The sequence below is a fragment of the Stenella coeruleoalba genome (genome assembly GCF_951394435.1).
Source record: "Stenella coeruleoalba genome assembly, chromosome: 3".
NCBI lineage: Eukaryota > Metazoa > Chordata > Mammalia > Artiodactyla > Delphinidae > Stenella > Stenella coeruleoalba.
The window spans coordinates 136,342,257-136,366,965 of NC_137148.1; the positions used below are offsets into that span (position 1 = coordinate 136,342,257).

The 24,709-nt window shown below is 40.2% G+C and overlaps 2 protein-coding genes across 16 annotated transcripts in view; one reads left to right on the forward strand and one right to left on the reverse strand.

The window, feature by feature from the left end:
• Positions 1-2,061, forward strand: part of TTC1 (tetratricopeptide repeat domain 1) — a 53,233-nt gene extending 51,172 nt beyond the window's left edge. The window contains exon 8 of the mRNA XM_079918138.1: positions 1,436-2,061. Coding sequence (XP_079774264.1) covers positions 1,436-1,569 — 134 coding nt within the window. The 3' untranslated portion in view covers positions 1,570-2,061. The remainder of the gene's footprint in view (positions 1-1,435) is intronic.
• A 4,509-nt stretch (positions 2,062-6,570) lies between these two features.
• The window catches only part of PWWP2A (PWWP domain containing 2A), a 116,684-nt gene continuing 98,545 nt past the window's right edge, over positions 6,571-24,709 (reverse strand). For 5 of the 15 annotated variants that reach the window (XM_079917736.1, XM_079917737.1, XM_079917728.1 and 2 more), the window contains one exon: positions 14,084-24,648. In XM_079917736.1, coding sequence (XP_079773862.1) covers positions 22,968-24,581 — 1,614 coding nt within the window. In that variant the 5' untranslated portion in view covers positions 24,582-24,648 and the 3' untranslated portion in view covers positions 14,084-22,967. Of the gene's footprint in view, positions 11,600-12,047; positions 24,649-24,709 lie in introns of those variants that run through there. The other 10 variants (XM_079917734.1, XR_013827704.1, XR_013827702.1 and 7 more) reach the window with 10 other exon arrangements.

Here is a 24,709-nt window from a genome sequence, read left to right on the forward strand (position 1 = left end):
AAGAATTGTGCCAGCAGTGACATTTTATTGGGCTTCTTTAAATGATTGTTTCCTCGCTGTCCTCTCTCCTCTCTCTTCAGCCCCAAGACAGACAGACTGCCCAAGTTCTGGCTGACTCACGCTCTCCTGGTGGGGGGGCCCCTCTGTTTTCTTGGCTTGTTGCGATCCCCTATTCACGCATCCATCTACCTGCAGCAGTGCTCTGGGCCTCTCTGTGCTGCCACCTGTGCGCAGGGGCAAGGGCTGTGCCGGTGATTCTCCTTAATCAGCAGCACTGAGCATATGTGTTCCAGGTTTAAGTTTGGGAAGCCTGCCTGGAGAGGGGTCAGTCTGGGTTTTGGGAACTTACTGTGAATATGGTGAGCTGCCAGGGGGCTAAATCTTAGACTGAGTCCAAAAGTTGCCAAGAGTTACTAGAAAAGGTCTTGACATTTAAAGGCCATGCATCTTTAAGTTCTTTACCTGGGGTTTATTTCAAGGTGGGAGACCTCAAAGGGACAAAGCTGCTAACAAGGGCAAGGTGGGAAGGAACCTGTACCTCTGATGATCTGGGGTTTCTTTCCCTTTTACCCTCATCCTCATCTCCATTGGAAGCAGACCTGCAAGAAAAATTAGAACAGTGTAGAAATGGTCGAAATACGTATTCACCCATCCTCACCAAGATTTTCCAAAACACTCCTAGCTTCAGATATTCCATCCTGTTGCCCACATATCCCTGTAAATCTCTCAGATGTCCTGGAAACTTCAACTTCTGTATAAACTCCGTGGCCCTCTTGTATGGAGAATCAGCATAAAAATCCATGGTTATACTGTGTGTCTTCATTTGGTCTTTATGACATGAACTCACTTGGTGATTAACAAGGAAAGCCTGAAACTTGGGGAGGGAGACTGGGCTGTTGAGGTGATGGTGCTGTGCAAGAGAACAAGATCTCCCATTTCCTGAGAAATGATGAGTTCAGTGTGGAAGCTAAGACTTGCAAAAGCAGGAGGCTCTTGTGTTTGAACCCAGGTTCAGTAGAAACCCGCAGAGTGGAATTAGATTCAGCAAGTCGCTCTGCTGTTCCATGGAGAACAGACTTGGGGGGGGCTTGGCCCTCCCCACCAGGCTTGGCCTTCAGGCCCCAGGAAGAGCAGCCCATCGCTCATCCCAGAGCCTGTCCCCTGGCGCCTCTGGCCAGTCTGGACAGGAGGCTTTGCTGTCGCGGCAGGGCTCCCGTGTGCTCCCCTACGCAAGCCATGGCTCAGGGTGGGCGGCGCTGAAGTGATTGCTCTGCTGTACATTGGGGGCTGAGGGTTTCATGATTTTAAAAGCAGGAGTTTCTTTTTAACTGCAGAGAATCTCTTTTTATCTTGTAATCAGATAGTGAGGCACTTGGGGTCTTCCTGCTTCCGCTGACTCCCTGTATTTACTGGACTTTTTGCTTTTACATTGCAGGTAAACTAAAAGATCTTGGGAACTTGGTTCTTCGGCCTTTTGGACTCTCCACAGAGAATTTCCAGATCAAACAGGATTCCTCTACTGGCTCCTACTCCATCAATTTTGTTCAAAATCCAGATAATAACAGATAACAAAGATAACAATGGCTTTTAAAGCTGGCTTGGAAATTGTATGCTGCCTGTGTTAGCAAGGGGAAAGGCCCTGCCAGTGTTTAACGTTTAACAGCATCTTATCTCAAAGACAGGCTATCTAGTAGAGGCCAGTGCTCCCTTCTCCCCCTTGTTTTATGATCAGGGTGAAACGCAGTTCCTGATGTAATGAGCCTAATTTGATTTCCATTTTAAGGTGGTGTCTGTGCAGCTGTTGCCTTGGTTCTGGCTGTTCTTTGTTTTGTCCGGGAGAAAGCCTGCTTGTCAAGGCTCACCTCCCCGAGCTCCACAAAAACAAGCCCAGCTGGAGTCTCCTGGGCCGAGCAAACCTGCTGGTCGGAGACTGCCCAACCACGATCGATGGGGTCCCCACCTGCTGTTCCCTCACCCCGATCACACGCACTGCCCAGGCTGCCCTGCGTGGGCTCCAACATCTCCTAATTTCCTCTGTGGTAATAAACGCTTTCTGTGACAGTCTGAGCTGGGTTGTGAATTTTGTCCCCATAACAACAGCTAAAGCAGTGTTGGTTTTGAGCAGTGTTCCTGGATTCCACAAATCTGCCCAGAGTCTTAGTTGCCACCTTGAAGATGATCTTGAAGAGCTGACCATCCTACCATGTATTAGGATTCAGAAACTCCACCTTACAAGCTGTCCCAGGCCTCTCCAGGTTTGTGCAGATAATTATGAAATCAGTGTTTTTGACCAAGTATCAATCTTAGTAATTTCAACTTAAAATAGCTTCATTCAGGAATGGTGGTACGTGAATCCCAGAACAAAACCATGTTCTTTTAGACTCCATGAACCCAGAAGTTTCAAAGGTAGATTTTTTTTTTTTCTAGTCATCAGTGCTGGTGAAAAGCTTTTAATTGTTATGGTTTGAGTGTCAAGTGCAGTGACGTGCAGGTTTCATCTTAGAAATGAAGTAAGTACACGTATAATTCTGTAAGTGACATGCAGTAGGCATGCTCCCAGTGTTAAGAATCGTGCTGTTGTTTTGCTCTGTTCCTCAGAGCCCCTCAGCGTGTGTTGGTAGGCAGTGGAGTCATATGCTGTATCCACACTTTGTGATTTGCGAAGCCTTTATCCCAGATTGAAATGGAATTCCTCACACACTTTATAAGGGGAAAGGGAGAAGGAGAATGTGGTTTTTAATTTTGCTTTGCTATCTTTATGATAAATCCGGCATCTGATTTTTCCCGAAAGGTGTGTGTGAGAAATCATACAAGTTGTACAGAAAGCTTAGCTGAAAGCCGTGTGGCCCACCCAGCGGTGATGAGTGCATCCTGGGCAGCTGGTGCTGTGCACTGCTGCTCCAGCAGGAACAGCCCTTCTCAGACCTCTTGATCTCAGGACCCCTCCACACTCAAAACAATTTAAAGAGCGATTTGGTTTATGTGGGTTACATCTCTTCATACTTACTGTATTCGAAATTAAAACAGAAATTTCTTAAATATTAATTCCTTTAAAAACAACAAAATACATTTTATGTTAATACAAGTATTTTAGAAAAAATCTAAAAATCACATTTTAGTAAGAAGAGAGACACCGTTTTACATTTTTGCAAATCTCTTTTAACGTGTGGCTTGATAAATCTGCTTACGTACTCGTTTTGTCACGATATCACATGTCATGTAGCCTGGAAAATTCTGCATACCTGTGTACTTGTGACAGAATGAGGCAAATAACCTCTTATGAAAGGGTCTCAGGAACCCCTGGGAAGCCTTGGACCACCTTGAAAACCACTTTGTCAGATTATGACTTTTGACCTCAGTTGCTGAGACTAAGCAATGGTCAGGGCTGAGATTCCTGAAGGCTATCTGAGTCTCCAAGGAATAGGAAATAAACCTGTTTGCCTGGAAACAGCCTTTCTTAAGACAATACCATTGCTGCAGGGGGTAGAGGTTTTGCTTCTTAGGCATCCTTCCTCCTCCTCCGCACTTCCTCGCTGAAATCTTAAAGGAGGCCAAACAAGGCGAATATTAAGTGCTTCTAGTGACTGGGCCAAGTAATATACCTGGAAAGGTAAGGAAGGAAACCTAAGTAGGTGTGAGTTTGCTTAAGCCAAGGTGTTTTTGTATCACTGTTACTTTTCTGCTTCCAAAATCTGGAAGAAAAGATAGATTCAAACCTTTTGAAAATGTTTGTTCAAACCTACAGAAAAATCCTGAAAGGGGTGAAAAGTAGGAAGAGTGTACGTACGAGGGAGGAAGGTGGCCTGTTGCTAAGATGTATGATTTAAAATTCTGTGATGCCTTCCTTCCCTCACACACAAAAAAAAGGTATAACAGAATTTACTTTTAAGGTAATCACACTGTGACATCGTATATATACTTATGCCAGTGACATTGCAATGGATCAAAATAATTTTGGAATCTCCTTCTAGAATTTCCTTGAAGGCTCAAACACATGTTTAAAAATACTATGATCTATTCCCTATCTGCCTCCATGAATAGACCAAGAGCTTCTGGAAGGTAAGGGCCATATTTATATTCTTAATAGCACCAGTAGCTACTGCTTTACTAGAAATTTAGTAAATTGGTATTAAAGGATGTTCCACGAGAAGTGGTCTCAAAGTGAACCACCATTCTATCCAAACGTCTCTAGATTCTGTGGCCTTTATTTGGTACCTGTTTTTTTGACGCTTAAAAAGACATAGAGTCCCTTTAAGCTGGTCGAGCGCATCTTGTGCAGCCACGTAGAATGTCCTCAGATGGTGATCATTCAACCTGGCCTGTAAACATATGCCTCCTGTTTTCTTGTTTGTTTTTGTTTTTTTGGCTGCGTTGGGTCTTCATTGCTGCACGGGCTTTCTCTAGTTGCGGGGAGCGGGTGCTACTCTTCACTGTGGTGGCTTGTTGTGGAGCACGGGCTCTGGAGCACAGGCTCAGTAGTTGTGGCGCACGGACTTAGTTGCTCCACGGCATGTGGGATCTTCCCGGGCCAGGGCTTGAACCCGTGTCCCCTGCATTGGCAGGCGGCTTCTTAACCACTGCGCCACCAGGGAAGCCCTGCCTCCTGGTTTTTAAATTCTCATTTTTGCATCTTGTATATTTACAAGGATTTGTGTTGAGACTTTCAGAAATCCCCAACTTTTCCTCTAGTTTCAGGCTCCCCTCCTTCTCCCAGGTCATCTTGTGTTCTGCATATATGTTTCCACACCGTCTCCCAGTTCTCACATGAGCAGCTTTTCCATTCATGGGAGCCTCTGCAGAAGGCTTGCCCAGGATATGGCACTGTCACTACAACAAATCCACACTTGAAATGGTAGTTTTTCTGTGCAGAGTGTACTGTGGATTAGTTCATTTTCCATACATCATGGTTGAATCCTAGTCTTAAAATCCAACCTCTTTTTCTAAGAACTGTGACTTTCCACACGCATCTTCCTCCCATCACAAGCACTGCAGCTGGTTTCTCGTTCCCCTGCCCTTTAGCTCCTCGTCCCCCCCCCCCGCCCCCACCCACCCAAACGTCTCTTATTGCGTTGTTGTGCTTATAGGCCTAGAGAATGTTAACACCATGCCGCGATGTGGAGGCTGGGAGTGGCCAAGCCTGCTAGCTAATGACCTGAACATTGCAGCCCGGGGCCCGCGTGTGAGCTTCAGTAAACTGACAAGACTTCACACACTGGACCTCCAGAGTTACTCAGGTACAGTCAAAGGCGTGAATGTTTGTTGAGTCCTACAACACTTTGTGTAGTTGAAGGTAGGGAACTGCTTTAGGAAATGTTGCTGGGCCTGGTGATTATTTCTGGTGCTCCTCAGGTCTCTGTGGTGGTTTCCAAGCCTATCGCTGTTACATCTCACACAGCTCTCAAGCTAAAATCCAGACTGCTTTAGGAAGACCAGGCACAGGGACTTTACGGAAGCATGTTCCAGTCTGATTGGACTGCCGTGGAATGGGGAGCCGGCAGCGGCTGTTAAATGTGAACCTGATTGGAAGGTGTATTTGGAAGGTTGTTCCCAAGAGCTAAATAAGCAGACCTGCAAATTCTGTCTTTTATAACTGGTTTAGCAAACTTGGAATGTCAAAAGGGAAGGCTGTGATAGGAGACCAAGGAGGATGGGAACAGCCGTGCAAGTTAATGGCTGCTTTAATCTTGAGAAAGATTTTTAAAGGGAAGGGCCCAATAACCCTCCAGACCAGAGTGCAAATCTGAGACACGGCACAGGACAGGAGAAATCAGCAGCTTAATTAAGCCCTTTCCCTCTCGGCTCTCTGTGCGTTTTCGCTGTGCGAAGGGAAAGCCTGCGGCTGCCCAAGCTCAGTCTCCTTGGTGCGACTGAGCCTGCAGCCCAGCGGTCGCCACCAGCCCACTGTTATGTCGGTGTTGCTCTCTGTTCACTTCTGCTTTTGACCCTGCCTTTTTCACCTCCCTGCCTCGTCCCTCCAGTATTCCTTAAGATGCTGTACTCTTCCTCTTCTACTCCTGTGGGTGTATGCTGTGTACTCGATACACACCCCACACCTTAGTAGAATCTCCTGGAAGCAATTTCAGTGAGATGTTTATGACTCTTTTCAGCCTGCCCCCTCTGCACTTCAGTAGTAACAAGCTTAGTCCTTCCATCACCTAGATTTCCTTTAAAAAAGGAAGTATGTGGACATTCCACCACATACTTCCAGAAGTGGCTGGAAATTCTGTTCCTTCAGGGAGCTGCACAGCTACGCAGAGAAGGGAGGTTTCCAGTCACTTTCTGTTGTCTGGAGAGCGGCCTTGAGCCCACACTAGACCAAGTCCATTAATATTGCTGAAAATGAGAAATGGACTACTTGCTACCAGCCAGTCCAAGAGGTGGGGCTAAAATAAACCGCAGAACATCAGAGTGACTGCTTAAGACCCTTCAAAGGGCAATCAAAGAAACTTTTATTTTAATGATAAAATCAGTTTATGAAAACTAGTGAGGATGTCCTCATGTTTCAAAGTATCAAAAATTTCAATCTTCCTGGCTAAGAGCTGGTAACTGTTGAAGGGAGGGATAGGTATATGGGGTTTATTGTACTCTACCTTTACAAATGTTTGAAATATTCTATGATAAAAATATTCCATTTTCTTCTAATTTCTCAACCCTCTGAGGGCTATAAGCTAGGAATAAGCTCCATCACACAGAAGTTAATTCAGCCAGACTAGAAATATGACTCCCTACACCATTTCCTTTCACTCAAGGGGAAGCTTTGTAAGCTCACATTTTCCCCTTAGCTAAAGCATGGCAGAGCCTGCTACCCCACTGCCAAGGAAGCCCACAGCTAATAATCTGGCCATGATTCAGTCCCAGCTGCTAGTTCCGGCTTGCTGAAAAATACAGCCTACCCAGATGGCAACTCCTATCAGGCACTGGACCCCTCAGCCATCAGGCATCATGACAGATGTGAAGGGAGTCAACCCAGAGGCTCCTTAGGAAGTCCTTAGTTCCAAACGTGTGAGGAGCTAGATCTGCAGATAGTGAACCCTCATTGTTCTTGGTGTGGTGCTTTGCTAGGCTGATGTCTGTATCAGACACCCCACCGACTCACACCAGGCAGCTGCCCTGTGCCGCCAAGCACACAGGTGCCCTCCAGCTCCCAAACTCAGCAAGTCGGAAATCCACAAACATGAAAGTCGTCAAGCAAACTGAAGACAGAACGAGGCCAGGGATGGGGAAGCAAGGGAATGGAGTGAGGTGGGGCGTGTTTATTGATAAATTTCAAAGGATATAGGCTTTGGTGGACGCTGTGGTCCTTGTTGTCAAGTACACTAGACTGTTTTGTAGGGACGGTCTGACTGCCCCAAAGGAGAATACGCCGTCTGCAACTTTGCCTCAGGAAGTTAACTGGGAGAAAAGGTCTCGTAATTTCCTAGAGCTCTGTGACACTGACTGGATTCTGCCACTGGCTGGTTGGCATCAGACCAGGAGTTAGAGCTTCAGCTTGTGCATTTCCAGCCGCTCCCTTTCTACAGGCGTTAAAGCAAGGTGCGTTTAAACATGTGAATCACCCCCATCACCATCTTGTAAAGTTGCTTTGTGTCTCACTGAAGCCCCTGGCTGTGCCTTCCTAGGGCAGTGACACATCAGGCTCCCCTTTACCTCAGGGCCCTTCCCATTTCGGAATTCACTCACCTCCTTTAGATCACAGGTTTGAGTGGTCTGCTCAGTGTCCAAAGGAGTCAGGCACTGAGCACAGACAGAGTTCAGAAACATAAGATTATAGAAGATTTCACTCGGGGAAGAAGGTTCCCTGATGTTGCCCATGTTTTTGGCCTTGGCTGAGTAGGAACTAAAGAGCTAGTTGAGTGAGACACTTACTTTCCATACCCCATTTTGGCCAGTGTGGCCACTAAGTGATTCTTCTGTTGGTAAGGTAACTGATAGAACTAAGATTAGAGTCCATGTCTCTACCTTAGACTAAATAAAGCAAGTTATTCAGATAAAAGCGTCATCATAGTATCACCCACTCTCTTTCCCTCCTTTATGTTAGAAAGTTGCTTCTACAAATGGGCTTCAGGAGGGAATGAAGAAAGGTCTAACCCTAGAAGTATTAACTCTCCAGGTCAGTGACCTAGCATTGGGTTTGGCCAGCTCTTTCTTTCTCGGGCACAGGATGCCTTCCTTAGTGGTATTCTCTTTCATCCCAGGGTCATTGCCTTCTTGATATCAAAGGAGTTAGGCCGTGAAATTTTTTTGTGAGTAAGGCAAGATTTGGCAGGATGCTCATCACTAGAAGAAAGTATGCTTAAAAAACACATAGTATGCTCTATTCAAAGCTCTGAGGGAAGACTCATTACTTGAAAGAGTAGAGACGAGCTGTCAGGTATAAAAGCAAGAAAACGGCTAACTTTTACGTGCAGTGACACGCCCAGCGTGTGCAGGGAGACACTGATACAGCCTTAACGTGATTTGAGGGCATGGATCTAAATTATGCTGTTATCTGAAGACAGCACCCAAAGTTGCCATCTGTGGCTTTTGTTACTCATTCCCTCTATCTTGTAGGAGTTGTATCTATAAATATACTGACATGTATACAAGATGGTTAGGAATGGTATTGCAGGGGGTCTCTTCTAAGGCCTTCCCAGATAATATGCACATGACTTGTTTACCTTCCCTGGTTCTCTCGTTCCATTTTCATTTGTGGGAAACATGAGGGGAAAAAAAAGATATTAACGGAGCCAGATTTCAGTGGCCTCCTTCTTATGCTCATTTAGATAAACTGAAATGGGAGAATGTTTGCGATTAAAGACTCCATGATACTCTGGAATAACAGGCAGCCTTCTAAAGGATAGCTTTACTCAAATGGGGAAAGAAAAAAAAAAAACGTACACTGACTGAAGTTTCTGGGTCAGCCCTAAAAAATCTCAACTGTCTGGTAGGTATCAAGAGGCTAATTTTTCCTGACAACTGAGTGTTTCTGGTCAAACACTTGACCTAACGTTGGATGTACTGGGCTTTTAAAGAAGTAACCATTTATCCATAAGGGCAAGGCTAATTAAAATTAGGACAAGCCCAGCAGTAGATGTTTGTTTAATTACATCCAACTCTGAATGATGGGTTATTCGTTTCCATCAGAAAAGAAAACAGTAATGTTGGTGCACAGGTTCCTAGTTAAACTATTCTCCTTTCCTCTATCCTCTATCCTCATAAAGACATCCCATTGAATCTCCCAGTGATTAAAAACTACAGGTTGTTCTCCTAAGGAAGCAGTGCTAGTTAAAACAGCTCCCTCAAGGACAAGTGGTTGAATTTTAACAATTTAAAAAATAACCTTTAAAACCTAACTAACTCCTAAAAAGTAAATGAATAGTTTTTAAATAACTAAATTTAAAAAAAAAATCAAGACTTTATTGGATAAATGTTGCACAACATTCTTTAACATTTAGGTCTCAGCATAGTTTAGGTGAGAAACAATTTTTGTCATTCAGGTCTACAAAATGAAATAGGCTTGTGAAGATTTGAAATACAGACAAAGGAAGCATGAAGCAAAGCTTAAATATTAAGCAACTAAAGCAGTGAAAGTGAAATAGCAACATGGTATGTCTAGATTTTAAATACCACCAAGTTTCATTTTTAAAAAAAATGAAAATCTGGTTTATAACAAACAAACACCACTGAGAATTGTCTTAAAAAATATTTAGATACTTAAAACCTGATCTCTCCCAGTTCTTTTGCCTTTATATTACTTCTTGGTCATTTCCATCACTCTGCAATTAGAATTTTTGATTACACAAAATCTGCTATGACCTGGGAGTTATCTGATTCTTGAAGTGAGCCTGAAAGGTACTGCTGGGTTACATATCTGAAAGAACAAGAGGGACCCGAGCCTAAGCTCTGGGGCCAGAGAGCAGGGCGCCACTGAAGTGTGCATCATCTTTAGAACGCCCTGCTGCTACAGTTCCTGAGCTTTTTCAGACTTGATCAAATGTGTAATGACTTCATGATCAATGATTTTCCGTAAAGACAATTTCAGAATGCAGTCTAGACTTTTAGTTACTTACAGTGTAATTAGGATTTGCATTAACTGGCTAGAAGCAAGACTGCCTACCTTTTCTTGAGTTGTAAAACAAATCCTAGTCAGGTATAGTAAATATTCTAAAACTCACCCAGAACTTTTTGTTACTCTTGAGTGTGGGGTTAATAAGTAATTCCAAACCTATACTGTAAGATTATGCAAAGCTTGAACACTTGAGCCAAATGCTCAAGTTATGTTGCTTCAAATGCATTTTCTATTTTTCTCCTTTTTTTGTATTAAGTAATCAATATGGATTATCTTTCTGGTTTAAAAAATAAATCAGTATTGCCACTAAAAAACTTCAGGTTTATTATTAAAAGTATGGCACCATCAAATATAAAATGCCTTAAAAATGTAGTACTAACAGGTCCATCTGGTTTTCTCATCAATGTTTTCTCCATTCATTAAAAAAGAAAAATTAAGGTTTTTCATAATATGTATTTTTCATAGACAAGAAGAACATTACCGTCTCCATTAATAAGAATTCATACTTTATGCATGAAAAGTTCACCATCTTTATGCATCTGTTCCTGCTGCTTGTTCCCCAGGGTCAAGTCCCATCTGACACCTGTGAGGATTTCTTGCACTTAGAAAGAGAGGCTCTCTGTGGAGAGAGGTCAACATCAAAATTCAGATATTATCACCTTTTCTGAACTAGTTCAGAAATCAGTAAGGATAGGGAGAATAGTACAAGCCTTTCCAGCTCAGCAGAATTAAGAACTGGCTCTTAGAGTACATTTTCACTCCAAGATCAACACTAGCCTGATCCACTTTGAGTCAGAATTTGAAAGGTAAGAATGTAGTTATGAAAGTGTGCACAAAATATTAAATACTGGTGGCAAATAAATACATCTTAATATGTTCTAACAAGCAAATGTATATTTAAGATAATATAGCCCTGCTTTACTAAAGATCCAAGTTTTCTTAGTGGGTTGGGGACACTTTGCCATCCTTTTAGTAGGATGTGTTTGTTAGATAATCTTTTCTGTTTCCACTGGCATCCTGAAGGAAACATTGGCCTCGGCATTTGTGACTATTGCTGTTTCATTAGAAGAGCCATTTTAGAAATACCTTTGTTCATATCTGAGCTGATTAAACCTTGGAGAAAGCACAAAGTTTTAATATGAAAAATAATTCAGCATTTCTGTCATCATCTCATGCCTTTCAGGCGTGTCCAAACTGTACTGAGAAGAACTTCATGTTCAAAAGAAGGTACTGTCAGTGATTCTTCACACATAAAATTCAAGAGAGTTCTTTGCGTATTTCACATCACTTTTCTCCTCATCTCATGCATAATTTATTGCAATAGTTTTTTTATAAAATATTCCCCTAATAAATACCTTTTCTTCGGTTTAATATAGCACAATTTGCAAGTGCCCCTTTATAGACTGTTGGTTTTAACCACTGCCTGCATATTTACTTCTTAGTGCAGCTTTAAAAATCTGAGTCTCCAATTTCATTCAGTCCTGATGCTCTGGTGTTCTCTGTCATTGTGGTACAGGTCCATGAAACCAGCAGCCTGCTAATGTCTTTGTGCTGAAATACAGTAAAGAAAAGGAAGAAAATGTAGTTAAGCACAAGTAATTATATAAGAAAAATGATGTCCTTGTTTAAATTAAGCCCTATATAGACTGTGGGATCACACCTGATTTTTTACTTTAAATCAGTTAAACCTGACCCGTGTAGGTTTTTTGAGAAAACAACTTACTGCCACTGTAAACCAGCAGAAGCATTCATGTTCTTTCTGAAGTATATCTGGCCAAATTCCAACACAAATAAAATGGTTTTCACCTTCACGTAATCAATCTGCACTTGAGTGTATTTTTTTAAATACTTTATGAATATTTGCCTAATAAAGGGAATTTTAGCTTTGTTCTTTATGCTGCCATTTCACAAGTAAGTAACAATGTAAAAGTTTGCAAGTCAGCTTCGCCGCTGTGGACTATGAAACGCCAGCAGCCTTCCTCTAGCACAGTCTTAAGAAGCAAATCTATATACAAAACCAGACTATGGAAAAATCAGCTGCAGGTGACACTGTCTACATATGTGCAAGAGCACAACAGAGGGGGGGGTGGAGGGTGCCTCCCCAGAGGTAGACACACACAGCACATCAGAAGGCATCAAGAGCACCATTTTGCTACTGGAAGAGAACTTAGGTACACTGGTTCCATTGACCAGTGTCCCTTGTTACAACAGCAAACCAAGTTATCAGCAGAGGCACTCTGCACCATAACTTCAACAAAAAGCCGGGCTCTGAGCAGAACATTTATAAAGGGCAAGGCTTATCGAAGTTACTGCCAAGTAGCATGACCAGAATGCCCAACATTACCGACCTCCCTTTGATATCAAGAAGTAGTAGAATCCCACTAAAACGCTCTACAATCCCTGGTTATGCCTCTCAAACCTGGGACCCTAAGTACCAATAAGAGTTTGAATTCTATAAGAGGTGATCCGTGGAAAGAATAATGATTACTTTTGGTCAAATGTATTTTTAAACCAAAGATATGGTATCTTCAGTGGAATAATAACAGACAAAACAAAAATGCAAAAAGGAAAAAAACCCACCCCCATCCTTCCCAATATTTGACTATGAAACACTTCAAAGTAGATGTATTTCTCATTCTTTGATAGAACTCTTGATCTTATGTTAACTTTCCAGTGCTGCCATATTTCATTCACTTATTGGATCAAGGCCTACAAAATAAATTTCACAGGGCATTCTATCACATTTCTTCTCAAGCAATGAAAAATTGCTTCTAGCACACATCAAAACAACAGCAGTCCCTGCTTATTACTAAAGCAACAGAATCATTAACATGGTTTTAAAATTTGACACTGAGCTAAGAAAAGTTTTTATTTTCTAAAAGTAAGATATTATATGATCATTAATACTAATAAATTTAGACTCATATGGAAATTTGCAAGTAAACATCCCCATTTTATAAACTGAAAGAGAAGAAAAGGTAAACAGCCAGTTCCATGTACAACTTCATTTCCTTCTGCTTATGACGACTTTCAATATTTGGCTTCAACCTTAGTGAGGCCTATTCCAGTTGGCAGAAAAGCCAAAGATCGAAGCAGATCTTACTACTACTCCTGTTGGAGGTGCAGAAAATTGAAAATGCTGTTCCCTCAAGGGGTCACCAGGTAGCTACAACTCCTATAGAGCTAAGAGTCCAAAATACCCCAGCCTTAATCTCTGATCCAAAATGTGCCATTCTGACCCAGTTTGCAAATTATAGCTCATACACAATGATACAGTCCAATTACAGCTCTTCACTAGCTTCAAACACCAGAGTTAAATAGCCTTATTTCAAGAAAGCAAAGAAAAGATCCTAAGTTCAAAAAGCAGCACAACAAAAATCCCTAAACCCTTCCTGCCATATAAGAGCCCCAAATAAGGATTCTGAACATTATCTAAGGAGGTTTTAACAAATGTACTTAATTACAACTACACCTCAGCATTATCTTTTGCCACCCTCTAAGTTTTGACATGCCTTATGTAAATGACAATGGTTTTGAGGTTGATTTAATTAAGAATATATATATGTTCATATACCGATATACATATATATTCTTTATATTAAGTAATGACTATCTGAGAAGTTAAAGTGATGAGTATAAAAGTGACGAAGAAAGACTGAGAGAGTGAAAAGATAAATCCACTAGTTGACTTTCCATGGAGACTCAGTTGCTACTTGACATAATTCTGCAATCTGACACCCAACTTCTACCACCCTACGAGAAATTCCTCTGGATTTATGGAAGCTCTCAGGAGGCCGGCTCTACCTTTTTTTTTTTTTTTAAACACAACAGGTAATATTGACTGAAAGCTATTTTCACTCAATGAAAATTATCACCAACATGAGGTACACCCAGCTACCAAGGTCAGTGAAAACAAAGGAAAAAGAACTAGTGCATTCTTTTACGTCTAGCCTAATCTACTTTGGGAATGGTAAGTGATGACATGAAGCCCTCTTCACTTTGTGGCAGGGCTTAACACAGACAGACCTGCCCGTTTCACTGTTAACGTCAATGCTCCCAGTCTGAATCCACAGTGGTCTGTCAGACACTGTAAGGGAGCAGCAGCACTCGTCACTGTCTGATGTAATAGCTGCCATTTGTTGAGACCTATGGTAGAAAAAACCAAGTTAACAAAAATAGAGCATTTGAGTTCTTTTTCACCCATTTTACCAAAAAAAAAATTTAAAAATAAGACCAAAATTCAGGTGAATTTTTATAATGAATTTATTCTAGATAACTTGCTGGCTTCACACAACGTGAAGCTCTGGTACTAAAGGAAGACTTGAGGTGTGTACACACCAGTCTTGTCCAGGAGAGGGCACTCTCCAGCCCAAGTCAGTTGAGCTGCAAAATGCCTTAAGGCTCATGAAGATGTTGCCCTCCAATGCTAACTCACAATTTAATGCTCCTGACAAAAAATTTTTACTGGCCTAACACTAGCCTAGTGATGGAGTAGTCCTGACCTTCTCAGTATTCAATAAGGGCCAAAGTTGTCATCCCTATCTATATCATATCATTAATGAGCTCAGAGACACCATTTTGAAGAATCACCAAAACTGCCTGAATCCCTCCCCTTTCTCCTTAATGCCAATGGCACCTGTGCATACTATTCAGCACCTGAACTTAGTGAGGTAACACCTACTTGAAATAAGTTTGACAAGGTAAGCTTTCTCTTAGGCTTTCAGAACAGAGACTTCAAATACTAAGCAAATGAAGGATTACTATTTTAAGCCTTATTTTTTATTAACCTATTTGCTTGTTTCCTTACTTTCCCTACTTTAAGTACAGTATAAATAAGAAAAAACTCATCTATCATGTCAGTGTAGGCAACTGTGGGATCACTGATTTAGATAATGTCCAGTCCCTGTAATATTTTTTTAATGCTGAATCAGAAGCAGTAGCTAATCAAAACCTTAAAAAAAAAGGCTTTTCTGACACTGAAAAGGAGAAACTTTATACACCTGATCTATAAAGAAACATGATTACTTCTGAATTTTAACTCAGAGGAGAACAATTTTCTTAAATGTGGTTTAATAATGAGGTTATTTACCCTTTTGTTCATGGGAAAACTTAAATATACTATTAGCTACAATCCAACAGCTGTCACACAAGAAAACCAGAAATATGAACGTACAAAGAATTCATCTTTTGAACCTCCCCCTCCATGGGTAAAACTTAGGTTTCAACAATCATTCTGAAGAATCTCCTTTTCACTTCTAGGCAAGAGGAGAGTCAAATCAAAGAATGATCTTATTCCTGTGCATTTACCCCTCCAGTGCCCAGAAATGCCGTGTAAAATGGTAACATGCGAGACCCCAGTCCACAGAGCCTGGCCCATGAGTCTTTTGTGCTAATGTTTAAGATGAGTATCCCCTCAATGCTTTTTAGGGTCTCAAGGTTTTTCTTTAGAAACTGACCACACTTGCAGGATCCATGAGGAAGTGCCAGGAAGCCCCAGCAGTGAGGCAGTAAATGGAAGGAGATCCTCATGAAAGGCAGTGATTTCACTGGAAATTACTTGTTTTGTCCTTTAAGAGAAAGCTTACATTCAACAATGGCAACTACTCCTGGGAGGCAGCAGAGATATAAAGGGGCAAATCAGAACACGGTAAGAACCTTCAGTCTCCTTTGTAGAGTGCATGAAAGAAGGAAGTAGAGGTCACACTCTTAGAGCAAAGCCCAGAATTAAAAACTAAAGAATTAAGATTACTATCTTCCTGAACACTCAATATAAATTTTCTCTTAATACAATGTAGCGTGATGCAACATGAACAACCAGGAAAAGGATAGTGCCTCATTTTACAATAGACATTCTGGTTTTCCACCCTAATGCTATTTTTCTAACCAGTTATTTCGTTAGGGTTTTAGACAAACTGCACATAGTTCTTCCCAGCATACCAGGACAAACACCAAGATGTGCCACTCCCAGCCGGATTCCCTGCTAAAAACTAAACGGTGAGGGGAAATCATAGGTTTGTAATCAACAGCATCTCAAACAGGAGCCATGGGTAGAAATGACTACCCTCTGGAAAATATGGCCACGACGCACACAGATCAAGGCCTTGGAATGTGAGGTATTTCCCTCCTGCAAATGGGAAACAATCTAATCATACCAGTGGCAATAAAAGGGGATGTTCAAATTAATGTCCACTTTTTCACCATTTGGCAAGATATTAAAATAATAAAACACCAGGGTTCCAGGAAAACACAGTATATGTACAAAAAAGCTTATTTACACTACTTAAAAGCTGACAAGTACAGCTCTGTGGTTCTAATACCTTTGGAAATTCCTCCTAAGAGGGACCTCTACTCCACTGAGCCCCGCCAGCTCAGATACTTCTCATGCCTTTGAAAGGATCTGGGGTGTGCTGGGCTTCTCAGATGGTTACTGATCATTAGTACGTAAGTGTCTGAATCATAATTCCTTTTCCTCATTCAAGAGTTGAAATGTCAGTGGACTTCTCCCCTCACCATATTCCCCATGACCTCCAACCCAGCTGCCCTCCGCAAATGCCTGTTGGGACTAGTCAGACCATGCCTACTTCTAGATATCTGTGGATGATCAGCATACTATGATTATTGGAATTTTCAGATAAGAATAACGTCGCTGTAACATTTTTTAAATTTATACTGCGTGTATGTTGAAGAAAGATACTATCAAAAGCTACCAGAATGAAATTTCTATGCCACATACAGAGAGCGCTAGTTGTGGTAATGACAGCAAGTATATACGTAAGTCTTGCGCCAGGCACTGTATTGTTTTAAACATTTAAATTCTCACAATTACCTTTTGAAGAGGTACTACTTCTCTCCCCCATCTCACAGATCATGACACTGAGGTAACCTGCCTAGGATCACACAGCTTGTAAGTGGCAGATCCAAGTCAGGCTTTGCCTAGGAAATCTGGCTCAAGAGCCTGTACTTTCAACCATGTGCCTGAAAAGTGAACAAAAAGTGATCCTTTGCTCAATAAAAAGACTGATAGCGAGGACTATTAGTGCAAAAATGTTAACAGACACTCCAACTCACCTGCATCACTGGCAAGTTACATTCTCATAAGTATTTCTATCATTTACACTGAACAGGATGATCCTCTCACAGTTCTATTAAAAAAAAAAAAAAGTCTCCCCAGGCAAGCCCAAAAAACCCCTATTATACTTTACCTGGGGGGAAAAATGTATTCCTTCCAGGACTTTTCAGTAGCTTTTAAGAGAATCTTTGTGCTGCAGAAAACTGAGTGAGGGATACTGAGGGTTACAAAATTATCTTAAATATTTAAAAGACAAGCTCTTGCTAAAACTTGATATGTGTTAAAATTACAAGTTTTTTAGTTTACATGAAAAGGAAAAAGTGTGATTATAACACAGCCTTAACACTTTGGCTATGGGGGATCTGGTATTCCTTCTAGATAACCACACTGGATAGAAAAAATTATAAGGAGGTTTCTGGCACTAAGACTTCTAAGGCAACAAAAGGTTAACTGTCACATTCTTATGATACAAGGAAAATTCCATATTTAAATAATGGCTGTGTTTTCAACTTATTTTTAATGAGATCTTACAAATATCAGGAATTTAAAGAAGAAATATTTCATGCACTTTTAAACCAACTTTTAAGACAAGTTAATTTTAGAACTGGCCAGTTTTCAACATCAAAGTTTTATGAAATTGTTTTACAAACCAAAGTGTCTAACGGAAGAAGGCCCACAGCTTAGACCATATACTACAGCCATGTAATTTATTCAGTTGAAAATGAGAATCTGACTCAGAAATTCACTATTATGATAAATCCTGGTAACTTTTGAGTCTATTTTCTTCATTTCCTTTACATATCCCCACAACCAATCTTTAATTTATGCTAACATAGGAATCTATAAGAAAAAATTCAAGTTTGGCAATTAGTTTTTTCAGAGATTAGATACATTAAAATTTGATTCTATCCAAGATGGATTTTAAGGCATGATATAAAAATTCAGTATTTCCTACCAAAGTGTAGTATACAAGATGATCTTAGAATTTTAACAGAATTATCTACATGTCAAGGCATATTTGTTTTCCATTGGTAGTACTGACATAAAAAGTGGAAAAATGGTACACATGTGAAAATATGGTAAAGAGTGTGATGGTATGTAAAATAAAGTTTTGGAAACTAATTTAATTAACTCCATTACTAAAATCATTTAAATGGTTTCCATATTCACAAAATTGTTTTTGTCATTAGGAGGTGATGGTTTTAACCTAAAACCTACTGTTAAAGAGTATTTAATAGGTAAATGCAGTCATACTAATAGACCTAAAAATTTTACCAAGAGGTAGGGATAGTTGTTAAAAATGGGGGGTACCGGGCTTCCCTGGTGGCGCAGTGGTTGAGAGTCCGCCTGCCGATGCAGGGGACATGGGTTCGTGCCCCGATCCGGGAAGATCCCACATGCCGCGGAGCAGCTAGGCCCGTGAGCCATGGCCACTGAGCCTGCATGTCCAGAGCCTGTGCTCCACAAAGGGAGAAGCCACAACAGTGAGAGGCCTGCATACCGCAAAAAAAAGAAAAAAAAAAAAAAAATGGGGGGCACCATTAGCCCTGTGCAGGACTGCAGGTTGATTAGGAAGGAATGCTGGAAGCCAGGCTGCCAGAACAATACCATCCAAACTTAAAAGATTTCTATCAAAAAACAAATTACAGATGGATGGTAGTGATGACTACACAACAACATGGATGTACTTAGTGCCACAGAACTGTACTTACGGTAAAAATGGTAAACTGTATGTTAGGTATATTTAATAATTTTTTAAATACCAAAAAAAAAAAACCCCAGCAAATTACAAATCTCTATTAATATGAAGGGAAAAAATGATTTCCACCTAAAGTCCCAAAGAAAGTAAACCGGAAAAAAACCCTGTTTGAGTCTATAAAGGTTAAATCTCTTGAGTGAAGAATAAACAAATGAGTTGAGCTGTTTCTCCTCTGATCTCAGTATCAACTATCCATGGTAAAAACACCAAGATATCCTGGAAAACTAAAAATATATAGATCACCTATATGACTTAAACTACTGAAACTTTCATTTTTTTTACTTCTATTCACTCTTTGTTGAATGGAGTACAGTAAATGTACACAAACTGTAAATACAGAATATTAAGAGCCTAGTAACTAAGTCAGAACCAGGTAAAGGTAATTAAGGCAGCTTAGCTGTTTTATTTCTCCTGGCTATTGGCAAGGCACCAGCCTCCTGTTCTATTTCTGAATTCCCTCTATCAGGCATTTTAATTGTTTTAATAGCAACCATATTAATACAATTCCAAAGCAAACACTAAATTTGTCCCAACTTAGAAACAGGGTCTTCAGAATTCTCTCTGGCAAATTCCCTGTTGGAGGCCATCACCGGATACAGATCAAAACACTGACCTGAATTTAAACATTATCAACTTCTCTAGACATCTGCCAATCTCTTCTCTGCTACGAGTACTACCAAATGTGAACCAGTGCAGCACAAGCTATAGAAAAAATTCACAACTTAAAAGGAAAAATCTAATTTTAGATCCAAATTATAGGTTTCTTAAGGTATTTCCAATTCTCAATTCAGTTATTTTATATTAAAGAATATGTATCTATATAAAAGAATTTAAATGTGTATCTTCAACATAACCAATAGTAAGTACAACCTGCTCAAATAGGGGTGCAACTCTATTTTTTAAATTAGAAATTCAGACCCGCTAATGAAGATATTCATTTAGCTGATTTTAGTAAGTTCCATATCCTTTGCCCACAGTCCATCTTCATATCTATATTCCTGTCTGTTGTCTTTGCTACTTAGCACCAATCTAAAATTACTATTTATAGATTTTCCCCATGAAAACCAAGTAGGGACACACCATCTAGTCCTGTAAATAGGCTTCAGACCAGTGAATTCTACTTTCTTGGTCTCACTGATATCTCAGGTCTCTGGTTCCACATCTATAAAGAGTCCCTTCCAAACTTACAGAAGAGACCTTTACTGGTCTATAAATTCTAGAAAACTGAAAGACAAAAACACTCTGATGCTTTACATTTCCAAAGATTTCTAGAAATAAAGACATCTTTAGCTTTCACAGCTCTTACTTCCCTTAGTTTCTCCCCCTTGCTAATCCTATTCTAATCACTTTTCTTAGACCACTAGAGATCTGGCCTAAGCCTAGTTTTCTCTCTGCAAGGGGGAAAACAAATACCCATTTGGTTGTCTCCATATAAAGAGTTCAGTGTCTCCTTTTTTGTTGTTGTTAAAGAGAAATGTAAGAGAAAAATGGCTACAATTACCCAATTCAACTCTATCTCCATCTACAGTGGATACTGGACAAATATATCTTAGCTGCTTAAGAAATTTCTGTTTGAAAACACTGTTTAGTATGCAGCTATTGGTTTAGTGTTTAGAACACACAGTACATCTTTAAGATTACAGAAATTCTTTCAAACTTGTTTCCCTATAGAAACTTCAGATGAAATATGCCAGACTGCTGGTTTAAAACAGAGGGATTATTTGGCATAATAATAAGAGATCATGCACATTTGTGATTATGCTTCTACCTTTTCTTCAAAGGTATGGACTATATCAAATTGTTACTTTTATACTCAACAATCATGATTTTATCTTTTTCTTTCTTCTTTTTCTCCATGGCTTCTGAAACAAATCAAATTTAGTTTATCCCACAAGAGCACATTTGCCCAAGCACTTAACTACATCAGAAGTATCCACTGTCAAAACCATTTCTATGTTAGGATAAAACTCACCTGGATCATTACCCAAAGCCTTAGAATTACATAACTCAGGTGACTCTTTGCTTTGCCTGGTTTAAATCTTCCTGAACCTTAGATTTCAAACTTTCGAAAATACCTGCATGAACAAATTCACTAATCTGAAACAAGTTCTCTGAAAATCTTTTAAGATACTTCCTTAAAACCCCTCAACCACACTATGAACTTCTTTCAACCTGTTATAATCAAAGAATTTTTAAAATACTATATTTCTGTTTGCAGGAAAGAATATGTTCTATTCAAGTGAAACATTTTTTTTAAATTGTGTGTTTATTATGATCAAAAAGCATTGACTGAGTTCCCCAGAAGAAATTCCACTTGCTTTTGCAGAAATTGGTACATTACCTTAAGGAAGCTGACCGAAGACTACTGATTTTCAATCTCCATTAATCTTTTCATAATTAATTCCATAGTAACTAAGATATTTCAAACTGCATTACTTAGAAATCCATAAAAAGTTGCTCTCTTTAAAAGTTCCAAGTTTCCAAAAGTGTCAAACTGACATTGTATCACATTTAAAAGGTAAGTTGGAGCCTAAAATATGAAAGCAACTTAAAAAATCTTGGGACAAACTTGCCTCCACAGGCAATCAATCAGATTTTTCACTAACAATACAAAGCTAAAAATGGAAAATAAGAAATCAAATCTTAGGGACAGATGGACCATGTAGAAAAATAGTGAGCTAAGTTACAAGCCCCAAAAACAATGATACCTGAGGCAGAAGATAAAGCAGAAAAGAGATTGATTTTAATTACACAAATGTAAAAAAAGAAAAAAAAGAAAAAGAAGCATGTGATGAAATATTAAAGCTAAAAATGAAATAATTAAAATCCATACACTTATAAGAAATTGGCTGCAGGAGGGTCTCAAGTCTAGAAGTATATCAGACCTCTATACTACAAAACCTCATTTTTTAAGAATATATTGATTAGTCACTTATTTGAATTTTATCATGCTCAGATTATATATTCCCTGATAGGGCAAATAGGAAAATAAGTGATTTTTTCATCTCCTCTATACACTATTACAAAGAATAATTTTCTACCATCTTGAAATTTTTCAAAGCTTTTTGAGAAACACACACAAATAATTTGGATTTAGTCGATTTTATTTACAGCTTGTTTTTTTTTACATTTCAGAGCATTACACAATTACATTTTCTCATTTTCTGACCTGCAAACAGATACCTTAAATGGAAATATTTTTTAAAAATTATCAAACTAGGTACATCCAAAATGCAACAATTACATATATGACAATTAATTCACAAAGTGTAATTTACCAGGACGTATCCTAAGAATTTAGGAAGAGCCAGTCAGGAGAAATCTGACCAAATTTAGCAATCACCTATTTACATATCCAAAGACAAACCTATCTAACGTCCCAAACCAGAAGTCTGAAAGTTTTTGTTAAGTCCCCAATGGACAAGAGAGAGAGCGATGATTCAGACCTAGCCAGCCTTGACAGTCTTAATCCCAAATACTGGGCTATTTCCCCAGCGTGCAATTCAACAGCAAGCATCTCAGTTTGTCAAACATCTTACGTATCAAACTCCCATGCCATTATGCACACAGAAAGGCTAAGTGTTCATTAATTAAAAAACAAGTAGTCATTAAATATCCTCACTATTCCCCCTAGCTCACCCGCCCTTACTATGATCCCAGATATGCAACCTGTGTCACACAGTGACAGGCTTTATTTGATACATGTATGTATCTATGCGTACGCACACACATATATTTACATGTGTGTATATACGTATACACATACACACAGTACTAGGTACAAATGGCAATTAACAGTCCCTGCAAAAATTCATTTTCAGTTGAGGCTATGGCTCCTATGCCTTGGGGTGGTTTTAGACTTCAAAACTGAAAAATACTAAAATCTCACTTCCTTAAGACAAAATTTGATTGCTTGTTCAGTTTAAGCTTCTCAGTCTAAAAATGGCTGTAAGGTTAAGTATAAAAAAGCAGCCAACTGAGTGCAAGTTCTCTCCCCAATTTGGCCAAGCTATCTCGTAGAAGTTACCCCTAACTAGACTAGAAAATCTGTGGCACCTTCCAAAGGTTCTTGCCTACCTTACTGTCCATGTTCACGTTTCAAACTGTGTCAACAGAGCCCGCACTTCAGGGGTCAGCTGTTGGGCAGCCTTAGCTGCCTCTGTGATAGCCTTGCGATACAGGCCCTTTCTCTTCTTATTAAAGCGTGACTGGAAGTTTTCTAAAAAGGGGGAGAGTTGCGAAAGAGCCAGGAAAGATGTTGTTGGAGACCCGAACCATGAAATACGGGCCTCCTGTCGGACTAAAAGGCCGTTATCTTTCCGGCTCACAGTTATAGTAAGAATACGGGCTGGCCACCAGGGGAAGCCATATATCTTGGCCCAAACAATGTCCCCTACACATATGGTCCTGCCGTCTGGTGTGACGCACTTAGAGACGTTTTTGGAAAAGACTTTCATTTTCAAGGAATTACTGAGCTTTTTCTCTTCCTTTGAAGAGGAGGAAGTAGAGGATGTGGAAGGTGCATGCATACAGCCTGGAGGAAAATCAAAGCTTTCAGAAGAACTACACTCAGAGTTGGAGGATTTCAAATCATCTGTGCTATCAATGCTACACACTGAAGCACTGGAAGAGTCAGACTTCTTTTGATTTAGGGTCATGTAAACAGAGACATTGCTTTTGCTGCCCTTTTTGCCCAGTGTCTGTGGTTCATCCTGCTCACCAGGCACAAGCACTTCAGTTGTGTCCTGAACCTCACTGCTGGCCTCTTCAGGGCCTTTGGAGGGACTCTGATTTTCTGAAGGGGCCTCACCTGCTGAGCGGGTAGAGGTGCAGCGGGACTGGGGCTTTGGTGCCATCTTGCCGCTCCGCATTTTCTCCAGTCCTGTCTTCAGAGAAGAGTCATTTTCTTCATTCCTGTACCTCTGTGGTTTTAAACGAACCCGGGGTGGAAGGGAACCTGAGCTAGGATTCTGGTATCGACGTGTGAAATGGACTTTTGAATGTGCATTTTTGGATGTAGAGGTTTCATTTTGCTTCTTCTGTGCCTTTTCTTTGGCAATTTTCAGCACTTCCCGAGCTTTTGCATGATCCATGTTCTTATTCTGGAGCACTTTTTTAGTACTTAACTGAGCTTTTGATGTATTTGCCTGAGCAGAAACTTTGACTACTCTGCCTCTGCTGTGAGCAATAGTTGAAACCTTAACCACAGCATTTCTTTTCTGGCTTTCATTTTGGTTTTTCCCATCCACCTTATGGTCAGTTTTCAGTTTTTTGTTCACAGTAGTTACACTTTCATTTCTCCGTTTTTTATCTTCATATTTAGAAGAGTCACTTGCACTACTACCTTTTCTAATTTCTTTTTTTTCAGCAACGACACTGTTTTTACACTTGTCACACAAGACTTGTCTGGGTCGTAGTTTAATAGCATTCATTATTGAAGTAGGTTCTTCCCTGTACATTTTTCGTTTGGGTCGCTTAATTTTCCGAGGAGGTGGCTGAGGTATTGATTGGTTATATGTGTCCCTGATAAACAAAGGGGGAGGATAAGGTGCTCCTTCATGGAAGAGAGGTGGTGGTTTGCAAGTCCACAGGCTTTCAGCCAAGCTCAGCTCAGGAGGCGGGACAGGAGAAGGGTCTTCGGGAACAGCACCATTCACGTCACGCTTGACATCTGTCCCTTGGAATGTATTATTTTGGAGCTGCATGGCTTCAGGTTTATCCTTATATTCCCTTTTGGGAAATACTGTCACAGGGATCCCATGGGGCCCAAACCTTTGAAAGAAATGAAAGGAGAAAAGAAGCCATTAAGTTAGTGTCTATAATTCAGTTTCTT